Consider the following 25,523-nt stretch of genomic DNA (forward strand, 5'->3'; position numbering starts at 1 on the left):
TAAGCTATTCCATCATTTCACCTTTAGCTTTAACACATTGACCCCTTTTGTGAGAGAAATACATTTTTATGCCTCAATGGCCTTTGCAGATTTCATCCTTTAAAGGCCGTTGGTGCATTGACAAGACCAGCAAACTGCATTTCCATTGTGCAGAGAAGTAGTAGCCTGCGTTTTTCTCAATAGTTATTTGCCATCGTTATTTCTCAAATGATGTTCCCTTCTCCCTCACAAGGCTTATATATAAATGCTTTTAAATGTGTTTGGACCAGAAATACACTTTTTGTTGCTTGTGTCGTGACATCAACAGTGGTAATGAGGATGGAACCATGACAGGATACATATGTTTGCCACCATTTGACAAAGCTGGGGATAAGTGGCCCACTTGCTATGTACGTCTAGAGGCCTTCTTCAAAGCTAACGCTGTATCAGACAAAAAGAAGCAGCCTCACCAGTGTGGACGTTGTCAGTGGGCAGTGCACGCTGAAGAGGGCCAATGAACTTTCATAAAGTGAAGTGGTTGCCTAACTTCAGCTCTGTTTCTCGTCCGGTTTTAATGGGGTTGCTCATTCATACAGATTTTTCATGCACACCCAGTTACCTAGGTCATAGATTTCATTGTGGCCATCCATCCAATTACGGACACCTGCAACTATGGCACTATGTTTGGTCTAATGCTTCGAGACCGAATGTCTGCAGCTTACAGAATTTGGCAGTGTGTCAACAGTTGCTCATGAAGTCATCTTTCACACGAGGTGAAGCAGAAGAAATTGCTTTGTCTGCAGAAGTGGTAGAAGAAAATGAGAAAGCAATACAAGGTGTTGAGAAAGGTCGAAGCGCTTCACCATTGGGGCCTTGGACTGTCGCCATTTGCTAGCCACCCTTGGCTTGAACCCAGGCCGGGGTCCAAGGTTTGTTGCATCCGTAGTTCCGCATCCACACTGGGTCATCTGTCTGGATGCCTTTGGTAGTCTGCCAGTGAGGTGCATGTTGTACATATGAATGTAGGGACGCAAGCATGTTATCAAGCATCGAACGCAGCTCATAACTATTTAACAGCCTGGCAGTTTTTCCGTAAAGCAACGGCGTTCAACTATAGTTACGTGGAGTCTTTGATAGATGTGTCTTCTTTGAGCCGGTTTTATTTTAATCAAGCCCACGCTTTACGGTGCAGACTGGCCTTCCCGCGAGTCCATTCGATTGAGGATGAAGGTGCGGTGAAGCTGTCGTTGCTTTATTTGAAACAGTTCCGTTGTGAAGGCACATAGTGGCGATGTGCCTTCACTGCGGAACTGTTCCAAATTCACAAACAAGTACAGGCAACAGATGGAAAAAAAAATTTGGTCAGAGCAGGTGTGACCACTCTTTTGAGTACGTTACGAAAATCTGCACTCATCCCAGAAACATGAGCACTGTTGTCAACAAGCGCCGAAATGGTCACACCATCAATAACCAGTAAACGTCACTGGGCTGGCAGTGTGACAAAAGGATTTTGTGCATTTGTCAATACAGCGTCACATCAGAATGCTGCATTAGCCGATTTTTTGGTGGGAGACAGCCACGGGCAATTCCTGTTGGCTGGGAGCGGGAGTACGGGCAACATGAACGTAGTGAATTGGACTGGTGACTCCTCAGTGATGGGGAGCAGCTAGACAGTGTAGCAGTGGCTTTATATAGCTGGCAAATGCATGACACAGATGAAAAGTGGAAACGGCTGTTGTCAAGATTGCAAGGATTTTTTTTTTTTTTATGTGGGAACTTATTCAGCCACCAAGGTGCCAAGTTCGGTTTGTGTCGCTCAAAAAAAAGACAAACACTGATTGCTGGTTGCATCTCCATCCAGCATGGTGCAGCTCATGTTGTCACCTGTTTGCACCTGATCACCCTTGCAGAGCGGCGGCGGCGCTGGAGTGGTAGCTCCAAGGAGTATGAGGTGGATGAAGAGGAGGAAGCCGAGGAAGAGGCCTTTGAAGAGGATCCCCAGCTCAAGAAGGAAGAGGAGGAGCTCTCCAAAATTGCCACTGGCATTGGCAAGGTAAGCTGCACGAGTTGTAGCTGAAAAGTTTACCTCACCCGCCGGGGTGGCTCAGTCAGCTAAGGCGTTGCGCTGCTGAGCACAAGGTCGCGGGATCGAATCCCGGCCCCGGCGGCTGCATTTCGATGGAGGCGAAATGCAAAAACGCCTGTGTGCTTGCGTTGTAGTGCACGTTAAACAACCCCAGGTGGTCGAAATTAATCCGGAGCCCTCCAATACGGCATGCCTCATAATCGGAAACTGGTTTTGACACATAAAACCCCAGAAAGAAAAGTTTTACCTCAACTGTTGTCATATTTTGCCATCTTAACCCTTTAAAGCCCAGGGTCGCCAATTCAGACAAAACAAATAATTGTTGATTTCACATTAATACAAAGTAATTACGGGCTGGTTTCGGTTTTTGTGTGTTCTCCATAGGCGTGCCCTTGGAATAAAATTTTGGATTGGCACTTCTGGGTAATCTCTGAACAAGAAGTGAGCCTGCATTGAGACAACTATGCTGTAATCGAGCACATGCAATTTCAAGTTTTTTCATTGTTGTCTACGTATATAGGAGATAAGGCTGGTCGTAAAATAAAATTGGTTTTTGTTCTCGCATGCATGAACATTTGTTCGTGCAACTATAAACCTCCCAGAATGCAGCTCTAGCTGTGGAATGCCTTGATTTTTTTCGTTGTTGCGAATTGATGACATTGAGCATCTCCGCCTTTTTTTTTCGTACTCCTGTGGTTACGTGGAAATGGGCTACGTGAGAAGTAAACAAATATTTTAAGGATAGCAGTTGTAGTGAAAAAATGACTTAAGCGAGCTGACCGTTGAAATCTGTTGTCATGACACTGGCAGTGCATTGAATCGTCAATGTCATAAGTTCTGCTGCCGTACAACACTGAGTGTCTTGCTGTGTATCAAAGCTTGCGTGCTTTGTTTACTTTTGAGCGTGGGTGAATGGCTTGAACTAATTGCAGGGTGTTGTGCTTGTTTTATATAATGGATGCACACGTCTTCCACTGGATGGCAAGAGTGATGACAGGGTGTCTCAGCGACGAAAATGACGAGGTCTGTGCATAGAGACTTCAAGACACGTCCTCTTCAATAATTGACATGACCGGACAGAAGGAAGACAAAAACTGCAGTCACTCCAAATGCGTGCCTCTTAATAGAAAAGAGGGAGTGCACATCCTGCATTGAAAAATGTGAGATGCCATAGTGGCAAGGATCTACCTCAAAGGGAGTGGGGGGAGAAGACGGAGTATGAAGCAGTCTGCTCTATAACAGGCTCAACAGCACTCTATAGCTCAAAAACTGAGCAGGGGGCAATCATCGTCCTTGAAAACTTTACTCGGGGCAAACAAGAGGGGTCTCCTGAAGCCAGTTCCAACTGTGGGCGTCAGGATGAGAACATGGGGCACTGGCTGCTTGTAAAAGGAAGCTTAATGTTCATCATAACTCTCAGACAGCAGTTTATCACTGTCTTGGAACATGCCACCCTCTTTGCAGTCCATTGTGTTTCATATTTTGCATTCTTCAAAATGGTGTAGTTAGTAGACTTCCATCAATGTGACTCCGGTTAATTAGATTTTTCAGTTAATTTAATCCTCACCAACGGTCTAGGCCAGCGCCAATGCATTTGCCAAAACGTTCTTTACTTTTGATCCTAAAATTTGCCTTTGCCAGATAATGTGATCTTGACCAGGCAGCACACCCATTGCCTGACCCCTTAGGTGACTCCAGTATCAGCCCCTTTAGTCGAAGTGTCTGTCTTGGTGGAGCCTTGAGGACAGTGAATGCGTTGAACAGACGTCATCTCTTGTCGAAAACACCTATTTTTGGCCTGCCCTAGAAAAATTTTCAAGCAATGTCTGATTACGCTATTTACCTGATTCTAATGCGTGCCGTTTTTTTTTTTTTTTTCGGGAAAATTGGGCTGAAAACTGCCTGCGTGGTGCAATCAGATACAAAATCAAAGCCGCCTTTTACACAGAACATGGATGTATTGTGGTGAAGCTGGCTTTAAGAAACGCCACGGTTGTGCAACACATATTTTTCTTGCTAAAAATACTGTGCGCCTTAGATTTCTACATTGTTTAGGATGCTTTAGTGTAATTTCTACATTTGTTTTCTACTTTGGACACCTGGAAAGTGGGCGCCCGTTTGATTCGGGGTCGTGCTAAAATAGGGCAAATACCTGGCAAAAAAAATCAGTGGTATGTTTTGGTGTTTTTTCTGCATCTTGTATAATTCAGCCCGCTGGATAATTCCAGTCAGTTTCAGCGGTCCTGTCAAGGTCGAATTAATGCAAGTCTACTGTATGACAATCGCAAACAAGATGATAGTGCTTGTCTAGACTAACCACTTCCTCAGTTCGTCTTGCAGTGCATGCAAGTCTCCAGAGTGATGAAAACACATGACATGATTCTACTGCCGTTAGCTTAGCATGTAAAATAACTTATCTTTGGAATTAGCTTTCGTAATTAAAGCCTGAAAGTGACACGTCATTGTCTCCTGCCTACACAAACTCGTTTTGCCACCATCGTATGACAGTGGTGACGATGCTGGCTCCGAAAGTAACAAATGCCAAATGCTGTTTCAGTTTCATATCAAATAGTAGTGATCAGGCAATGTGCAGACCAATATTCTTGGGTAAAATGCACATTTGAATCGGCTGAGGTGGTGGTTTTGCTTCAAAATCTGCTGAAAGTCAGTGTTTTTGGTGAGAGGTAACGTTTCAACGCATTCATTGTCCCGTAAGGCCACCAAGACAGCCGTTGGAGTAACAATTGGAAACCAGGCAAGTAGGAATTATCTGGGAAGGGCTAATTTCAGCATTGAAATAACAAAAGCTTTGAACCATAGATGTGTATGGGCTGTGTGTAGATGTGTATAGATGTGTATGGACTAAAAAATTGACTGGAGTCAAATTAACAGACGCCTACAGAACAGTTTTACCAGAAATTTGCTTCTTTTTTACGTGTGCCAGCACCCCCAAAGAAAAGGGATGCTGCAGTAAATATTACCTAAAATACGCACTAATAGTTTTTTTTTTGTTTTTTTTACAACATGGGAAAAAAACAACTCCAGTTATTTTGTGCATGACTGTGCAATAAAGGACAACTGATATCAAGCACGGTTTGTGAAAAGTAGCACTTGCAGGAAGCTCATAATTTAAGACTCATTAAGCTTTCCCCTGGTGTGTGTACAGTGATCTGCTGAGCGACAATGGGGCCACCTATTTGAAACGCAGCACTAGCTGCTGTTTGTGTACCTACTGTATGCTGGCAGACTGCACCCATGTGTGCAGTGCCTGCACAGCTTCTCACAGTGAGGCATGCTGAGCCAAATGCATGCTGCTTTCACTTCTGTAAGCGACGCACACTTGGATCAAGGAGGCAGCAGAGAACAGCAGTGTGTTTGGGTTGTCGCCTATTAAAAGCATGCAATATGTTTGATAGGTAGGTGAAGAGGTCTTAGAGGAGGCGCAGCTGTTTGTGGTTGTGCCAAGGTCGCCACCATGCCTCTGCATTTTCATTCCTTATCACGCTGAAGCTGGAATTATCAGTCTCTGCACTGTCCAAAAAGGCAAAAGATCTTTAACAGAACAGCGCCATTAGCCTTTACTTGACAACAAGTGATCGAGGTGTGCATAAACTGGTGTATGCACATAACGAGTCAGTCTAAAATTAGGCGTTATTGAGACTTGATTGGGGATTCATTCGCATTACATCTTACAACCATTAGTACATTTTAAACAGGTACATACAGTGTAGACCGCTTATAACGTAAGTCGCCGGAGTCGCGAATATCCGCACTATAAGCGGTACCGCACTATAACCAAAGCAACAATTTTCAAGGCCCGCACATATGCAAAACATGTGCACCGAGCCGTCATGCGTATGCGACAGTCGAGGAATGCGGCTAAAATGTTTGCATTCAATTTACAGTCGAATCTAGTTAATTCAAACCAAATCGCGCGGCGGCGCCTCCGACCGGCATTGCTCCGGCACCGCCATAGAATAAAAGTTTAGGGGAGACCCCTCAATATCGCGCCCGAACAAACCAAAAAAAAAAAAAAAGAAAAAAATCGCGGCGGACATTGCACCCTCTCTCAAACGGCAAGGTCGCCGATTCTGCGTTGCGCCGGAACATGCATGTACGTGCCGACGTCTAGCCATGCTACCATAGCCACGCTTAGAAAATGGCAGTGAACCCTTCTTTCTTCTTTATGCTTCCTCTACTTTCTAGTCACGTGTTGACCTTGCACGCTGCGGCTACGGCGCAGAGAGGAAGCAGCGGCGCTGTCCCAGGCCGGCCAACGAAACTACCCACGCCGGCAAACGCCTACTTCCCGATAACAGCAGAAAAAGAAACTTCGGGGAGCTGGCGCCGGGCCGGCTGGAGGGGCGGGCGCATACGGTGACAGTCGAAAGTGAGGGAGCTACAAGGGAGGGCGACGGGAGCCACCGAAGCAGCGGAGTTACAGAGGCGAAGCGAAATCCGCTTCCCTGCCGCCCTCCTCCCTCACATTCCACGGTCTCCGCGTGCGCCGTGCCGCGCCGGCGCCGCCCGCTCGCTCGCTGAAGTTTCGTTTACTGCCCTTATCGTGAAGCGAGCATTGGCCGTTTCGTGGCCCTCGCTCGCTATATCACGACTTGCACTCAAGATTCTGGTTTCAGACTCACTGGCTGTTCGTTCGCACCACGTGCCCTTCTCCTCCACTTCGTCTCTCTTTCTTCCTCGAGCACTTCTTGGGGCGCCCGTTTGAGCGGAGCGTTCGCCGTCTCCGCTGACTTCCGTACTCCCAGGCAGCCGCACTGTAACCGGTATTTCGTTTCCCGTAATTGCACTATAAGCGATACGTGTATACATGGAGTGCTATGGGAAAATTAACGGGAGTCTGAAAAGACCGCACTATATCCGGTCCTGCACTATAAGCGGTTACGTTATAAGTGGTCTATACTGTATTACCGAGTACATACTGGTGCTCATTTAACAAAAAAATAGCCCACTTTCTGTAGCACCACCCATAAAAATAGATCTAGGAATAGGCTCTGCAACACAAATTCTTCGAATGGTCCTAAAATCTTTATGGAAGGGACCAGTAGTTACTACATCAACAGAATATTTGCTGCATTCTCCTCAATGAAGGAGTGTTATAACCTTTATAGGGTAATTTTTTCCCCCTCAAATGCGACCTCACAGGGTTAAATTTTTTTTATGGCAGATTCAAATAAAAAATTACCGCACTTTTTTTCAAGTGATCATAAAGTGAAAAAAAATATATATATATATGTTTTCTGAGGGTAACTATGCATTGTTTATTCATGAATACAGATAGGCTTGCATAAATACTTATAAGAATAAAAAATACACTGAAATAGATATATTCCTATTCGGGAACTTGGGCAGTAGTCCGCATTGTAGGAATCGCCGCTGCTCGACTCACTTACAGCAGAGAAAACAGTGCGCACACCCAATGCGTGATTGAACCGTGTATGTGAGCGCACGCAAGAATACTAGATGGTTGTATTCGTAATCTTCACCTATCTGTTTCACGGCGCAAGCGCATGCGGCAGAGTGCTGTTGGAACTTCAAAGTGTACTGCACGCTTTAATAGGTCATGACCCAAATGCGCTGCTGTTTCCTGCTGCAGGTGAGCGTCATTATGCACGGCATGACGTGAGCCTCATGACACACGAAGTGAGCATCATATTTTGCTTTGGCAGCATGGCGTATTCCCGTGTCGCCTACCAGCTCAATTTCGTTTGTTTCCCTACCCACAAATCTCACTGGTTGTCACACGACGCCACTCATAGCTCTCGCCGCCAACTCTATTGCGATAAGCAAATCCACCTATCTGTGTCCCAGCGCGCGCGTGTGGCATAGTGTCATTGGAAGCGTAATAGGTAGTAACCGAAACGCGGGAACGTTCCCTGCTGCAGGCGGGCGGCGCAAAGTGAGCATCAGTTTCGCTCTGGTGGCGTCGCACATTCTGGCGTAGCCTACCAGCTCAATTTCGTTTGTTTCCCTACCCGCAAACCTCACTGGTTGTCACACGACGCCACTCATAGCTGTCGCCGCCAACTCTATTGCGATAAGCAAATCCAGCTATCTGTGTCCCAGCGTGCGCGTGTGGCATAGTGTCATTGGAAGCGTAATAGGTAGTAACCGAAACGCGGGAACGTTCCCTGCTGCAGGCGGGCGGCGCAAAGTGAGCATCAGTTTCGCTCTGGTGGCGTCGCACATTCTCGCGTAGCCTACCAGCTCAATTTCGTTTGTTTCCCTACCCGCAAACCTCACTGGTTGTCACACGACGCCACTCATAGCTCTCGCCACCAACTCTATTGCGATAAGCAAATCCACCTGTGTCCCAGCGCGCGCGTGTGGCATAGTGTCATTGGAAGCGTAATAGGTAGTAACCGAAACGCGGGAATGTTCCCTGCCGCAGGCGGGCGGCGCAAAGTGAGCATCAGTTTCGCTCTGGTGGCGTCGCACATTCTGGCGTAGCCTACCAGCTCAATTTCGTTTGTTTCCCTACCCGCAAACCTCACTGGTTGTCACACGACGCCACTCATAGCTCTCGCCGCCAACTCTATTGCGATAAGCAAATCCACCTATCTGTGTCCCAACGCGCGCGTGTGGCATAGTGTCATTGGAAGCGTAATAGGTAGTAACCGAAACGCGGGAACGTTCCCTGCTTCAGGCGGGCGGCGCAAAGTGAGCATCAGTTTCGCTCTGGTGGCGTCGCACATTCTGGCGTAGCCTACCAGCTCAATTTCGTTTGTTTCCCTACCCGCAAACCTCACTGGTTGTCACACGACGCCACTCATAGCTCTCGCCACCAACTCTATTGCGATAAGCAAATCCACCTGTGTCCCAGCGCGCGCGTGTGGCATAGTGTCATTGGAAGCGTAATAGGTAGTAACCGAAACGCGGGAATGTTCCCTGCCGCAGGCGGGCGGCGCAAAGTGAGCATCAGTTTCGCTCTGGTGGCGTCGCACATTCTGGCGTAGCCTACCAGCTCAATTTCGTTTGTTTCCCTACCCGCAAACCTCACTGGTTGTCACACGACGCCACTCATAGCTCTCGCCGCCAACTCTATTGCGATAAGCAAATCCACCTATCTGTGTCCCAGCGTGCGCGTGTGGCATAGTGTCATTGGAAGCGTAATAGGTAGTAACCGAAACGCGGGAACGTTCCCTGCTGCAGGCGGGCGGCGCAAAGTGAGCATCAGTTTCGCTCTGGTGGCGTCGCACATTCTCGCGTAGCCTACCAGCTCAATTTCGTTTGTTTCCCTACCCGCAAACCTCACTGGTTGTCACACGACGCCACTCATAGCTCTCGCCACCAACTCTATTGCGATAAGCAAATCCACCTGTGTCCCAGCGCGCGCGTGTGGCATAGTGTCATTGGAAGCGTAATAGGTAGTAACCGAAACGCGGGAATGTTCCCTGCCGCAGGCGGGCGGCGCAAAGTGAGCATCAGTTTCGCTCTGGTGGCGTCGCACATTCTGGCGTAGCCTACCAGCTCAATTTCGTTTGTTTCCCTACCCGCAAACCTCACTGGTTGTCACACGACGCCACTCATAGCTCTCGCCGCCAACTCTATTGCGATAAGCAAATCCACCTATCTGTGTCCCAGCGCGCGCGTGTGGCATAGTGTCATTGGAAGCGTAATAGGTAGTAACCGAAACGCGGGAACGTTCCCTGCTACAGGCGGGCGGCGCAAAGTGAGCATCAGTTTCGCTCTGGTGGCGTCGCACATTCTGGCATAGCCTACCAGCTCAATTTCGTTTGTTTCCTTACCCGCAAACCTCACTGGTTGTCACACGACGCCACTCATTGCTCTCGCCACCAACTCTATTGCGATAAGCAAATCCACCTATCTGTGTCCCAGCGCGCGCGTGTGGCATAGTGTCATTGGAAGCGTAATAGGTAGTAACCGAAACGCGGGAACGTTCCCTGCTGCAGGCGGGCGGCGCAAAGTGAGCATCAGTTTCGCTCTGGTGGCGTCGCACATTCTGGCGTAGCCTACCAGCTGAATTTCGTTTGTTTCCCTACCCGCAAACCTCACTGGTTGTCACACGACGCCACTCATAGCTGTCGCCGCCAACTCTATTGCGATAAGCAAATCCAGCTATCTGTGTCCCAGCGTGCGCGTGTGGCATAGTGTCATTGGAAGCGTAATAGGTAGTAACCGAAACGCGGGAACGTTCCCTGCTGCAGGCGGGCGGCGCAAAGTGAGCATCAGTTTCGCTCTGGTGGCGTCGCACATTCTCGCGTAGCCTACCAGCTCAATTTCGTTTGTTTCCCTACCCGCAAACCTCACTGGTTGTCACACGACGCCACTCATAGCTCTCGCCACCAACTCTATTGCGATAAGCAAATCCACCTGTGTCCCAGCGCGCGCGTGTGGCATAGTGTCATTGGAAGCGTAATAGGTAGTAACCGAAACGCGGGAACGTTCCCTGCTGCAGGCGGGCGGCGCAAAGTGAGCATCAGTTTCGCTCTGGTGGCGTCGCACATTCTGGCGTAGCCTACCAGCTGAATTTCGTTTGTTTCCCTACCCGCAAACCTCACTGGTTGTCACACGACGCCACTCATAGCTGTCGCCGCCAACTCTATTGCGATAAGCAAATCCACCTATCTGTGTCCCAGTGCGCGCGTGTGGCTTAGTGTCATTGGAAGCGTAATAGGTGATAACGCAAACGCGGTGACGTTCCCTACTGCAGGCGGCATGAAGTGAGCATCAGGTTTTGCTCTGGTGGCATCGCACATTCTGGCGTAGCCCGCCAGATCGATTTCGTTTCAGTTTCCCTACCAGCAGACCTCACTGGTCGTCGCATGACTCCATTCACAGCTATCACTGCCAACCCTGTTGCGATATGCAAATTTACCAATCTCTTTCACAGCCCGCGCGTGTGGCATAGTGTCCTTGGAAGCGTACTACACGCTTTCAATAGGTGATAAACCAAACGCGGTGATGTTTCCTGCTGCAGGCGGCGTGAAGTGAGCATCAGGTTTTGCTCTGGTGGCGGCGCACATTCTGGCGTAGCCCGCCAGATCGATTTCGTTTGTTTCCCTACCAGCAGACCTCACTGGTCGTCGCATGACTGCATTGACAGCTATCGCTGCCAGCCCTATTGCGATATGCAAATTTACCAATCTCTTTCACAGTGCGCGCATGTGGACTAGTGCTGTTGGAAGCTTAATACAAGCTTTTGATAGGTGATAACCCAAACGTGCCACCGTTCTCTGCTGGAGGTGGTGCGAAGTGGGGTATTTTCATTTTGCCAATGGCGCAGACACGCAAGAGCGTCGCCTTTAGCCAACGCTCGTGTGCATGTGTGACTTGCGAGAGAGAAATCTGGGAACTGTGCCTAGGTGTAACACTTCGCTTGCTGCGTGTATTGCTAGCCCATAGTAATACGCACTTCGCTAAAACGGGAGCTTACTAAAACGTACTACATTTTTCACCAATGTTGAAAAAATTCAGTGGAGATTTAGTGGTAAATGCATTAGCATCACGTTGCATTAACTTCCGTTCAAAGGGGATAAGAGGCCGATATGTAGTCCGTAATGAAGAATCATACAAAACAAATTTGCAGTGAAAAACCTGTTATTATTCATCGGTCTGCGTCCGCTAATGCGGCATCTACCTAACCCCCCAGCTCTTCGCGCCGGGTCACTTCGCTCCTACCTAGGCGCTGTCCCCACACTTTTCTCTCGCAACTCACGCGTACACTGTGCATTTCTATGTCATCATTATCCCTCGTCACACCTTTATGTCCCTGTTCCCCCTCCCCTTGTGCAAAGTACCAGGCTAGAGCACGCTAGCTCAGGCTGACCTCTCTGCCTTCTTTCAAATAAATTCTCTCTCTCACGCATGCACACACGGGTCATGAAAACACAGTGTATCTCTCGTGTGTCTGCACCGTTGACGAAATAGAAACACGCCACGAAGTGAGCATCATGTTTCACTCTGGCGGATTCCGATTCTGGCGTCGAGCACCAGCTCAATTTTATTTCAGTTTCCTATCACAGTCTTAAAACATTAAACAGAAAAACAATGACGCACGTCTCTGGCCAGCTGGTCCCCACCAGCTCCCCTTGTGTTGGTGTCTCGTGCTGCAACAGTTCGCACAACACTTCGCATATCATAGATATCAACTGCTGTTTACTCTGCCAAATTTTTCAGTGATTTTGGATTGTATGTTTTCCCAGTTAGGTACGTTTTTCTCGCATTAATATTATTTTTTTTAGTAACATATGACCTACGTTCTACTGTACTTTTGGCAGCACTTTGGAAAGGCTCTGAGCAGTCTATGGGTGGCCAGCGGGCTTCTATTTTCGTATTTTCGCTTATGCCAAAGCTTCACATATCTCGAAATTTTTCCTGGTTTGTATAGTTTCGAGTTGACGGAATTTTACGGTAACTCATCTTTTTTATTTTATTTTTTATCAGTTGTGCAAATAAAGGCGGCCTTTACTGCTGCATGATTAAGTAAATTAAGTAAATTTTACTGTAAAAAGCCAAAATATGAACACTCCCTACCTCTCTTAGTAGTTTTGTGTTTTCTTTTTCTTCTGTTGTCTTTAAGCATTTTCTATGCTAAAACTAGGTAATTACGACAAAAGCTGGGCTGCGCACTTAGGTGTATGCAGACGAGACACGACTGTGTAGCACAATGCGCTTCCTATGCAGGCTAATAAGGGTATGCGCTGATCCTGAAGGCTTTGCATTGCATGGGCAATAAAACGGGCACTTATAGAGATTTACCGACCAACAGTAATGCCGTTAAGTGTACTTGCAGTATCAAGTTACGCAGAAAATGAAGTCACATTGCCTGTGCGTAGATAGCTGAAGATATGTCTGAAAGATGTGATACAGGCATGTGTGCACGTTGTCTGTGAGAAAGTAAAATAAATAAATTGTACCACCAATAAATTCCAAACATGAACAGCAAGATCTCCTCACATGCTCGAATCAATTAACGGCTCTCGATATAGAAGATCTGTCGCATTGCCACATACTTGATTGGCTCCATTAGTCGCGTCTCGCTTCACATATTTGACAGCCATTTGTGAATGGAACTTATTTTGTATGTATATGCGCACTTAAAGTTTGCAACCAGGGTTTAACGACCGTTGAACTTCTGTAGAAGCTACCATGCTTTCAATTTCTGCAGTAGTACATAGAGCGAAATCTCACCCACAGTGCTACGGAAAAACACCGGATATTCTCATACGGCATATGCAACCTTAAAATTCGAACCAAGAAGAACCGCTGTTGCGTAAAACTATGACAACTAACTGAAATACCGCGGCAGTGCGACAAGACTACAAAGCACCTGATGGCGCTGAAGCGGATGCTCCGGCATGGGATTCAACTGTCACTCAGCCGCTGATGACAGCCAGCACCACGGCATGTCCTCGCATTCAGTATAAACAATTGCGCGATTTCTTGTGCAGAGGAGCACAGGTTTTATCATCGGAATCGCCCGTTACAGAATGCAAATCAGACGGGCAACTGCTAAGGTAGGCCAACTCCTTATCGTGTAAAATGATTGTGACTTGACTGACATTCCCCCTTTTCTTGATATTCTACGAGCTCACTAAGCTACCGTATATACTCATGTAAGGGCCGCCCTCGTGTAAGGGCCGCACCCCTACTTTGAAAGGAGAAATTTCAAAAAAAAAAGTTCTAGAAGTCCCGCCAGAACGGTGTAGTTAGTTCAATTGAAGCTAGATGGCGCTGCCAGTTTTCCGCTTCCGCCGGTCAACCTGTTGAGCTGGTTGAGCCAATGCCTCCTAGGAGGCATTGGTTGAGCGTTGGCGTATGGCGCCATGATTGCTTTGTGTGGTGCATCATTTGCATCGTGTCGCCAGCGAACTGGTGTCACTCCGTCAGTAGTAGTGAGCCCTGTTTGAGCCAGCGCCGGTGACGGAAAATGGGCCGGCATTTGAGATCGTTCACTGCTTCATTTAAACTGCAAGTGACTGAATATGCCGAGGAGCACGGCAAGCGAGAAGCTGGACGCAAGTACGACGTAGACGAGAAGCGCGTGTGTTACTGGATAAAGCAGAAAGATGCCCTCGCCACTACCAACAGGAGCCAAAAGGCGTTTCGCGGCAAGAAGTGCAAACACCCGGAACTCGAAGGCGAACTCGTCAAATATGTCATCGACACTCGAAATGATGGCTACGCTGTATCAACTGACATGGTACGCGTGAAAGCCCTGAACATCGCTCGCCACATGGAAATACCCAAGGCACAATTCAAGGCAAGTCGGGGGTGGGCTACGTGGTTTATGAAACGGAACCAGCTCTCTATCCGCTGCAGAACGACGATTTGTCAAAAACTTCCAAGTGAATACGAAAGCCATGTGGTTAAATTCCATCGCTTTGTGAATGCTCTCAGGAGGGAACATGAGTACGACCTCTCCCAAATTGGAAATGCGGACCAGACTCCTGTGTGGTTCGACGCACCTGAAAGCACCACAGTGGATTTAAGGGGCGCGAAAAGTGTGTCTGTGCGCACGACCGGCGCAGAACGTCAAAGATGCACTGTGATGCTGTGCATCACGGCAGAGGGCAGAAAACTTCCGCCGTATGTCGTGTTTAAAAGACTCTCCCAAAATAAAAGTTCCCTCAGGGAATCATCGTACATGCCCAGGAAAAAGGTTGGATGGGCGAGGAACTCGTCGTAGACTGGATCAAGACCGTATGGGCAAACAGACCTGGAGGGTGTTACAACGGAAAGCCCTCCTTGTTCTGGACAGTTTCAGGGGCCACTTGACTGACCGCGTCAAGGACCGACTCGCACGGACTTGGCCGTTATTCCTGGAGGGCTAACGAGTGTGCTGCAGCCGCTTGACGTCTGCATTAACCGTCCTTTCAAAACGGAATTTCGCCGATGCTACTTGGAATGGATGGCTGGAGGCCATCATGAGAAGACCCCTACAGGACGGCTGAAGCGGGCATCACTCCAACAAGTGTGTGTGTGTGGATTTTGAGTGCGTGGCGTGCTGTGTCATTGGAAACAGTTGCGAAAAGCTTCAAGGTGACTGGAATTTCAAACAGCATGGATGGTACTGAGGATGATCGTTTCTGGGGGGATGCAGACGCCGAGGCAAGCTCTTTCGAGGACAGCGATCGCGACATGGAATCGTGATAAAAACATTCCTGGCATGTCATTTGTGACTCTCTTGCACACTTCTACTGCTGCGGAAACAGTATAAACCTTTGGCGAGCTGTCGTCAGCCTGATTCGTGTAAGGGCCGCACCAAGCAAAAATTTCGAAAAAAAAAGTTCGGCCCTTACACGAGTATATACGGTAGTTGATCTCCATGTCTGAAAATAATGTCTGTTTCTTTGAAAACAGGATAGCAACAGCATTTTCTGCAATGGTCAACCAGATGTGGCGACCCTGAGGCTTTTAACAGTACGTGATGTTCCCTGAGGCAATCGTGGGCACATCTTCCGGATTGTCAAACATACACTTTACTGCAAGAATGGGGAACAATGTATACTATGCCAGATACGCATTGGACAAATTTGGTGCAGTGTTTCACCGTGCAATGTAACAATTCTTTGGTTCTGTTGCACGAGCATACATTCGAAAGTTTATTTTTTGAAAGTCATAAAAGTGTTTTTAAAGAATAGAGTATGGGTCTTGACTTTACATCTGAGCTGCCAAAGAATAATCAAATGGCATGCTGCCATTGCATATGACATCTTGAATATGAAATTTGCAGGTGTTTCTCAAAACAGTGAAAGAGCGTGAAAAATACAGGGCCTGGAAGATGACACACGTGGATCCACGCAATGCCTCCCGAACACCATCAGCCAGCAAGGAGCCCACCTATCGCCTGCGCTATGACAACCCTGTCAATGCCTGTGAGTGGTGTGTGCATAGCATGCTACGCTTGGGGTGCTATGATGGTCTTCTCCTTTGGCAGCTCCATCGCGAGACATTGACCGACCTCGGCCGTGGGAGGAGGACGAGTTTGACCGGGGATCCAGCTATCGGTCATCCATGGGACGCTCCGTTGGCACCACACCAACGTACAACGGTCAGTTGTGTCACTATCATCTAATGACAAGGAAAAAAGGTAGCCTGTGGAATTAAAATTTATGCACACGTGCATCATCATCACTGTATTAGGCCACATGTCCTTTGTGCCGTCGTCTATTGAGGTTATGCATTTCAACGACATTGACCATCGCAGATGGGCATTCACTAAGCAGTTCATCAAATGATGTAAACATCATCCCTGTATTTGATCACCATCTTGTGTTAATGATGGCATGACGTTGGCTTAGGAGGTAGACTGTTGCCAATGCCTGAATACACCGTGTTGGGGTTATTTTCTATTCGAACACATATTACCCTTTCTTTAGAAAAGTGTGCAATACTCATTGATGCCAGTAGGTAATGAAGCCAAAGACAGCATGAAGGATCTTAACTAAACTCGGAATTTATTATAGACAAAGATTACGTTACCTTCGTATACCTAATAAAGGAAAATGACAATAGAAGAAAAGGCAACCTATTCTCACAGTGCTCTAGCTATCCATTTTTAAAGTACTTGCCTACATCTGTGTATAAGCCAGTGCTTGTCTTGTTTGTCAAGTCTTGTTTCCGTGAAGAATTCATCAGATTCAAGAACGAAAAGTCACTGGAGCCCGATCAGGATTGCAGACTCTTCAAAAGCACTTTTGAATGGCAGCTTAGGTAACATAGATTTTTTAACTGGGGCATTGCCAGGCTGCGTGCCACTTGTCGCGCATGCAGTTTTCAGAGAATGTTGGAATAGTATTCTCCTGTCCTTCCAGGTAAATAATCATCCCTTTTGCATCCCAGAAATCTCTGTTGAATTTTATGTGAGGAGTGGTAATCTATTTTTTTTATCTGGACCTTAATGCCAAAGCCATGCCCCAGTCCTAAGGCAGGCAAAAAAATTTGCAGCGTCCGAAAGCTCCCTTGACGAATGCAAGCGGATCTTGCATTTCGTGCTACCCAATGTGCCATTGACATGTCCCAAGTGATTGTGCATGCACTGACACATGTTCAGACACCTTAATTTGACAATTCCTCGTGATAAGGCTTGGTCAAGTGGTGCAGACCATCTTGCACGCTCTTCGAACTAGTAATAAGTAATAAGTGTCAAGCTTGCATTCTGTCCAAAGGTTGTCATGGAGTTCCGTCGACTGCAGGGGCAAGGGATTGGACTCCTTAATTAGTACTGAGAGCAGTTGGTTAGAATCTTGCTAGGCTCAGCTTGATGAGCTGGTTGTTTGAGGAGTTGTGACAAAAGCCATCAGTTTCTCATACTTTTTTCTCAAATGTAGTCATGCCATATAATCACAAATCAGGGCCCGAAATTTGGAGCTTCTCGGATAAATGCGAATTGAGGATATTTTTTTTTCCAGGGAGTGCTTTTTCAATTTTATCGTATGGTCATTTCATGCGAAACAACCCAGACCCATACAGAATTGGTGATGATCGTTTGATCATCACTAATTCTCTTGAAAACAATTGGGCTAGTTGGTGTTTGTGCCAATGTTTCCCCAAAGTATTCGTCAAAAAAAATTTTTTTTGGATGGCATATGCGATCTTGGAAGTTTCAGCGAAGAATCAAGTTTGTCTGAGTTGATTAAAAAAAAAAGTGTGAAACCAGGTACAATGACAAGTATTATTTTAAAATATTCCACTGGCGTTGTTCTTTCATGTAATGTCATAAGTGAACACATATAAGAATTTTTAAAAAAGTGTTTAATTACCTCTGTAAAAAAGACAAATTGTGTGTTTTATGAAATGTTTTGTATAACTATCATTAAAGTTTCAGCCACAATAAATTTTCAATTTTTGCCTGTTGCTATAGTTGTAAATATAATGCTGATATATTTTTAAAAATAGTTTTCAAATAAATTATTTTCAATGTTGGCAAAAAAGAACTTTTTTACGATATTCAGACCTAAATTAATCATCAAGGCCTTCCAGATAAAAATATGAGATGACTCGTACGCACCAACCTCGTAGCTTGTGATCTATTCAAGTAACTTTCGATGAAGGCAAAGACCATTTTGGAATCTTACCAGGAGGCACTGCCCAACTGTTTTAGAATGTTGAACACATACGTGCTGCCAGCTATTTTCTGTCACGCATATGCACTCTGCCTGTTTGCTCAGCAAATATGTGCTATGTCACTTGACACCAGTATATAAATACATTGTAATCGGCGTATATTCGTCAGTTTGCCACTTGTCATTTATGGGGGTCGGTCAGGTAGGCTAACACAGCAGATGCAAGTGTTTAGCAGTAGCAATTAGTGGCTAACTTTACCTCATTCTGTCCGACGCAAAGGCAGTCCCACGGTCATTTTTTTTTCGCTGGTGTTTCACACCAGAACAAAGATTGTGCTTCATCGGGCTCACAGACACTCGCAGCCTGCAAACTGGAAATTCCTTGATAGTTGTCTGCTGTGCCATGGTAGGCGCAATGGTTCAGGCTCTTGCCTAACGTGTAATCTGCTGATTTGCGATACTTACAACAAACCAATGAATGTCACCTGGCGTGCACAATATCTGGTGTCTGATAACTCCCTGGTCCTGACGATGACCATCAAGCAGTCATGGTTTACTTCATTCATACAAATGCATTATCATAAAATGTAGTTGCATCAAAACGCAAACAGCATAAACAGATCATTTACAGCCATATACTGCGCACAAAACAGTACACGGATACATATCAAGCATCGAGAGTTTGCTCGCTAAGAATTCAATGTTGGTCCAGAGATGTTGTGCCGTGAAGACACAGATCGGCAGTGCCTACCGGCAAAGTTAGTTGTGGACTTCAAAAATTTTTTTCTCACCTCAAACGAAATTTAAGAGTAAATATTTCCAGATGGGACAAGCTAACAGGTTGGTGTGTATAGTGAACCATCTAGCACATTTTCATCCAGAGGGTCTGAATTTAGGTATGAATCTTGTGAAAAAGTCATTGTTTGTCGTCTTCGAAAATATTTTTTTTTGTAATGTACTTTTTGTCATATTTTTAAATTATATTTACAATAAACTATAGTAACAGGGAGAAGGGACGAGAAATAATGTGCCTGAATCATTAGATTTTTGCCCATAAAATTTATAAAAATGCACATATTTTCGCTTTTTTATTCAGTCAATTAAACAAGAAAAATCCTTACTTGTGTTCACTTATGACATCACATGAAAGAACAAGGCGAGTTCAATATTCTGAAATAACATTTGTGGTTGTACCTAGTTTCGCACTTGATTTAAAACATTTGCCTCCAACCAAGTTTTGCTTCTTTGCGGAAACTTTCCTCAAGGAGCACTTAAATCACCGCAAACATTTTTCGAGAGAAATATCTTGGTTAAACCTCACTCACACAATCGCCAACTAGCCACAATTTTTTTTCTAGGGAATCGGCGATGGTCACTTTTGGGGTCCGAGACGCTTCGCGCGGAATGACCCCATATCAATTGAAACTATAAAACCCTAGTTATAGTCGAGTTGTAAAAGTTTTTCATCACCCCTCGTATGCTTGCCCCATGCAAAATACAATAAAACCACTTTAATTCATATTTCACGGGACCGAAAAAAATATCTGAAAAAACTGAATGTTGGAGTTATCGAAAGTATCAAGAAAACAAATGCTTGCTACATCAACGTGCTTTTATTTACTGAATCAGTCAGCATATCCTGTTTGTATTTTGCACAAAAGCAGTGCGGAAGCTGCAATTCTCCTCATCTCATCACTGATTAGCGCTTGCAGCGGTGAAGGCCTCACGGCTTCTTTTGCAGCGCAGCTGCGGCACGCGCCGTCACATAAGACATGCTTTTCACTACCGTGCGCACATCCAAATTATTTTTTAGCCAGTGAGCTGGTCAGCAACTGACTGTCCGTTGATCGCAATGTAGCCGGTACACTTCATCTTCGACAGCTTTGCACCAAGTTGGAACGAAACTACGGTTTGCTGCAACTGCTGCAGACGAAACCGTGGCCACTGTCAACACGATCATGGACGGCGACTACACAGTTATGAAGGCACGTGGCCGATGGGGTGTTATGCGCAGCAGTAAACGCAAGAATAAGAGGCATAAACAGGGATGAAGCGTTCCGGCGTTACTGTCATTCAAAAAATTTTGCTTTTTTGCGTCGCACATTTGTGACGCTCCGCGCTCGCCGAGCTCCGAGAGTTGTCCAAATTAACCTATATGCAGCCAAGCACGTCCGAATTGACAAGCGTTTGATTGCACTAAATAATGCACATGCCTGCCGTGACCAGTGGACGAGTCCGAATTATCCAAAATAATGAGGATCGAATTAACAAGGTTTTACTGTACCGCTTAATGTGAAAAGCACCCAGCAACAAAATTCTGTGCATCTCTCACTCGCTGTGTAAGTGAACATTCAGTGAAGTATTTGGTGTGTAGCTCTCAGGCCTTGTTTGGGCTTCTTCGATTATTGAGTCCTAAACAGTCAACACAGCATTTGTTTTGTTTGGGAAAAAGCTCTGTCTGTCCACCTGTTTCTTCAGACATAGATGATTAACATGCATCCATCACTTAATCAGTCAACACGCTGTCAAACAGTGACTTTGGAGCAATAATGCCTTGAACTGTGGGAGTTGTGCACTTTTATTTTCTGTCAGATTTGTCTATATTTGGTGCATTGGGAGTCCCAAAAAATGATATCAGATTAGAAAGTTTTTAATTTTACCTATCTCTTACTTTTTTCCTTACCGCCAAAAATAGGCTTAATTTTGGTGCTTCTTTGTTTTAACGTTCTAATTCTAGACATTTGTCGCAACACATACCATGCTGCATAAAATTGTAGCCTAATTCTTGGTGTCTTGACTGGCAATAAAGCAGAAATAATTGCTCACAAAGTTTCTGAGAATTCTTGTGAGATTTTCTAGAAATATGTAAAAAAAAAAAACTTTGAATGAAAACGAAAATTTTTTATTTTCTCTAGAAGTACTCTAAATCTGAAATATACGAAATATGTACCATGCTCCTGGTTTCCAACTTTTCGAAGTTGGCCCAAGCAAAAAAAATATAAATTTGGTGCCATGAATATTAGCTATAGTGATGCGCATGCTAAGGGCATATAGTCGTGGATTCGCAAATGTGAATACGGGTATGTGCCTGTTGTACAGGTAGTGTTAATTTTGGCTCTTTGCAGCAAGCATGTGGTTTCTCTATTTTTCAGATTTTTTTCTTTTTTTCTTGAAGCAATGATTAGCATCTCTAGCTGCCGTGCATCTTAACCTCGTGGGTCCCGAGAAGAAACCCTGCGGTATTATTAATCATTTAAATTAATTTCAGGGACATAGATGAACGATTTGTGAAGCCAGATGTTGTTACTTGCTTTTAGTTCAAACAGAAATTGAAGTTCAAGCTTAAGAATGACTTGACGCAAAATACACAGACATGAAGGACAGGGTGATTGCCATGTTCGTGTATTTCGTGTCATGTCATTCTTAAGCTTGAACTATGTGCCGCCTCGCCCAGCAGAGAGCTTAAAGAAATTATAGTCCACCCACATGTACACTGCCGCTCTTCAATTAGTAGATCAGAAAAAAATGTAATTATTGTTGTGCACAATTTGCATTTTGTCTAAAGGAAACAAGTCGCAGCGCTGAACAACTAGAATTGACTCAGCCACCTCCCGTTGTTCAGCGCTGTTACTCGTTTTCTTCAGACATGCACCAGTCAGCCCGAGTTGGCATGTTATTGCATGTTGTACTGCAGATTCATACAGTATTTTTTTTAATCTTTTGTTACTTTATATTGAGAGCCTTCAGAGGGAAACTTGATGGGGCTTACTTATGATCATCATTATCATCATCATCACTTTAAGTACAATTGTAGGAAACAACTCTGATCAACCTCAATGCACCCATGCACAACACACAATGTCCAGTGTGGCAGTGTCAAGTCTTTTGGGGCAGCCAGAGTTACGGCATCATGCAGCATTCTTGATGTCATCTTTTATAGGCAAATGTAGCAGCTTTATTTTTCAGAGAGGACTTCTAGGACGTCATCTTCATTGCATCCCTCGAGCCGCGAAGTGAGCAGTCAGTCAGCTATGCATGCCTCAGTCAAATTTAGAGGCACTACTCTTGAGCCCCAATGCCCATCATCGTGGACACAAATATTTATTCAGTAGTAAAAAAAAAAAGCCTGGGTTGACCCACCTGTTTGCCTTCAGAGTCAGAGTCAGAAGTGGTTTTATTTAGGCATTAAATGAATTATAAAATTAGTGTATACAGCAGGAGGTCGTATAGTGAGAGACTGAATCCGGACCTCCTGTAGTAGTGAATGTAAACAAATTAATTAAAGCAATACAGCAGTAGCGAAAACAATCAATAAATAAAAAAAATACATCGCAGACAAAACAAAGAATTCGACAAAAAAAAAAGGAAACAAAAGCCAAAATTAGACAGGATAAGAAACAAAGGTAATTCACAGCTTCACTTCTAAGCAATTGGCAAATGGTTACATGGTGACAAATAGTAAAAAGTCACATCTATTTTCAGCAATGTAAAACAACCTCTGATGAGATGCTTCATCGACAAAAGGTTGTGACAGGTTGACATGATAGGGAGCAACACAACAAAAGAAGTAAAAACAAGTGACCACAATTACGCAGAATATGGCATGGATGTGAGGAAAGTTTTCAGTTCTGAGGCACTACTCTTGAGTCCCAATGTCCACCATTGTGGACACAAATATTTATTCAGGAGTAAAAAAAGCCCAGTTGACCCACCTGTTCGCATTTGCCTTAGATTCGTCAAGAGCACATTCCGATGTCGTTTTTTAGCTGATCTGCGGCTCGTGGGAAGGATGTAATGGGAATACTCACGTGGGCGGTTGCCGTAAACCATGTTCACGCTCCAAGCCACCATTTTGCATTGACGTCGGGTTGTGTTCTATCCGCCCCATGCACTGCTGTTTTGAGCTGGACAAGTGGCACCCTCTGTGACAAGCGGCAGCGAAGAGCGCTTCTTCAAGTCATGTAGTTGACCACTGCTGATAATGTTTCACGCATTTTCTTGCGCATATCGTGCATTGTTTCTGTGTTATGCATAGTCTGTCCTTGCAATTTCTTACGTTCATGATAAAACATGTGCTAAAACAGACAATTAAAGGGACACTAAAGGCAAATAAGTCGACGGGGACTGTTTAAATACCATTCCAGAAACCTCGCAACGCTTGTTTCATGCAAAGAAATTACTTAGTTTACGAGAAAAGTGCATCTGAAGGGCCCGTACACCTTTATGGCAATTCAAATCTTCCGCCATGCCAACCAGGGAGTGGTGATGTTGCATACGCCATCACTCCCCTTTGCTGCCGTCGGTGAGTAAAACGGCGTCGATAGACGGCAGTACGATGCGCTGCTGCAGCTGCTTTTGGTCAAGCGGCGTGTACTGCTCGGGCATCCTGCGACATCACATGGAAATGGAATTCTCTATTACTTTCAGTTTGTGCAGGTTTCACAAGCCAGCAAAAACAGCACAGCACTACGTGATAACAGAACTACTGAAACGCGAAAGTGCGAGCAGCGCAGAGCTGAGCATAAACGAAACCTTTTGACCACCTGCATCGTTGTCAACAGTGTTATGTCAATGAGTTGTTTTTTCTTAAAATGAAACAGAACTGGTCAAGTAGCATTTTATTTCGTATAATACAATGCAATGATGTTTTTATAACGTCTGGTTGAATACAAGTCACAGAATTTAAATGAGGAGTGCCTTCGTCATCGGGCAAGTACTTGAATGTCCCGGGGGAGTCTCTAATCGTGTCCTGTGTTTACCTCAATTTCTCGATTACTAAGGCTCTGTTCGTGATAATATTAAAGCCTTAGAGATACTCGAGCACTAATCCATCACTTTAGTTTGACTGAGTATTTGCCTTTAGTGTCCCTTAAGTCCAGCCACTACAGAAAATCAGTCCCCTTGTTTAATTGACAAACTCGGATAGCACAAGAGCAATACATATCACGATTTTATACGTGCTTTTCAAATAGACAAAATTAGATGAGATTCATCCGTCTTTAACTTTTTCCCTACCACGGGGAAAATAGATGTTTTTTTGTAGGTTACGCCAGATCTTTTTTCTGAAGGAACTACTGCACTCAATATTTTATGTAACACATAAACAAAAAGCAGAATGAATGTGCTTTTCACGCATAAATCTTTTATTAACGAGATGTGTCATAAAAAAGATATAAAATCAAGATTGTGGGATAAAATTGAACAAAGTTTGTAAAGACACGCTTGTATCTACTAAGGAAAAAATGGAATGAAAATTTTGAGATATACAAAACGTATTGCTGTCTAATAGGCACTATCCCCGAAAAAATCAAAATTTTTTATTGAACAGGTATTCCGCTACAAAAGTTTAACTGCAAGCACTCCAGTTGGGCGTGCTGGGCTGTGGCCGCCGATGTTCCAGGCTGGTTTGCGTCGTTGTCGCTCTCAGAGTCAGTCAGACGAAAAAGCAGCTTTCTGAGACTCGCTGCTGCATGATCCATCGATAAAATCAGCCGCAGATGCAGTGGAATCGCAAAATCTGTGATCTTTTGAAGCATGCGCGCCGCTTTGGGAGGCGGCCATTTTTGCTTTTACTTTGATGATCACGAAACTTCGGAGCGCATTCAAAAATTGCCTCCTGGTGGGAAAAAAGGGAACTGCTTAGAAAACAAAAATATAGTTCTCCTCCTTCACGTCCGATGGCGCAATGTGTCCCTGAGCAGCCCGAAAGGTTTCAAAAGCGACGTTTTAAACCATCGATAGCGGGCGGCCATTTTTGCTTTCTACTTTGACGATTGCGAAACTTCGGAGCATGTTCAAAAATCACCGCCTCGCAGGAAAAAGCGAACTGCTTAGAAAACTAAAATATAGTTCTTCTCTTTCACGTCCGATAGCGCAGTGTGTCTGTGAGCTGCGTGGAAAGTCTCGAAAGCAGCGTTTCAAGCCATCGATAGCAGGCAACGATGCCCAATGGGTGTGGCACAGAAAGAGTAACAGAGCACTCATGACAAACAACTAAAAACAATATGAAATAGCTGGTAACGTAAATATACTAAATCGAACCTTCACTAATTAAAGAAAAAGAAAAATAAGCGATAGAAAGCGCAAAGATATACTAGTTTTTAAACTTGTTCATATTTTGAGTATTTTTAAAAAATGAAGCAGATGGTTGCTAATATTTGTCACAGCATGTAGAAAACCTATGAAGGATGCACAAGAGGAATACTTTAAAGGGGTACTGACATATAATATTGTTACGCGCTATGCCGAGCATGGAAGAATGCGCCAAAAAGGCAGTGAAGACGACGACTGGAGCAGCGCTCGTGTTGTTGTTCTGCCATCTTGCCTGCAGCCGTCTCTCTTTGTATATATTGTGTAAATATAATTTTCCTATCCCTTTTGCTACTCATATACCCGTGGCATTTTGGTGG

The 25,523-nt window shown here is 45.1% G+C and overlaps 1 protein-coding gene across 2 annotated transcripts in view; it reads left to right on the plus strand.

The window, feature by feature from the left end:
• LOC119456311 (actin-binding LIM protein 3-like) overlaps window positions 1-25,523 on the plus strand; it is a 277,883-nt gene that overhangs the window by 182,361 nt on the left and 69,999 nt on the right. For both annotated transcript variants that reach the window (XM_037718012.2, XM_037718022.2), the window contains 3 exons: window positions 1,890-2,032; window positions 15,783-15,924; window positions 15,987-16,100. In XM_037718012.2, the coding sequence (XP_037573940.1) occupies window positions 1,890-2,032; window positions 15,783-15,924; window positions 15,987-16,100 (399 nt within the window). The remainder of the gene's footprint in view (window positions 1-1,889; window positions 2,033-15,782; window positions 15,925-15,986; window positions 16,101-25,523) is intronic.

Source organism: Dermacentor silvarum, chromosome 1, assembly GCF_013339745.2.
Source record: "Dermacentor silvarum isolate Dsil-2018 chromosome 1, BIME_Dsil_1.4, whole genome shotgun sequence".
Classification (NCBI taxonomy): Eukaryota; Metazoa; Arthropoda; class Arachnida; order Ixodida; family Ixodidae; genus Dermacentor; species Dermacentor silvarum.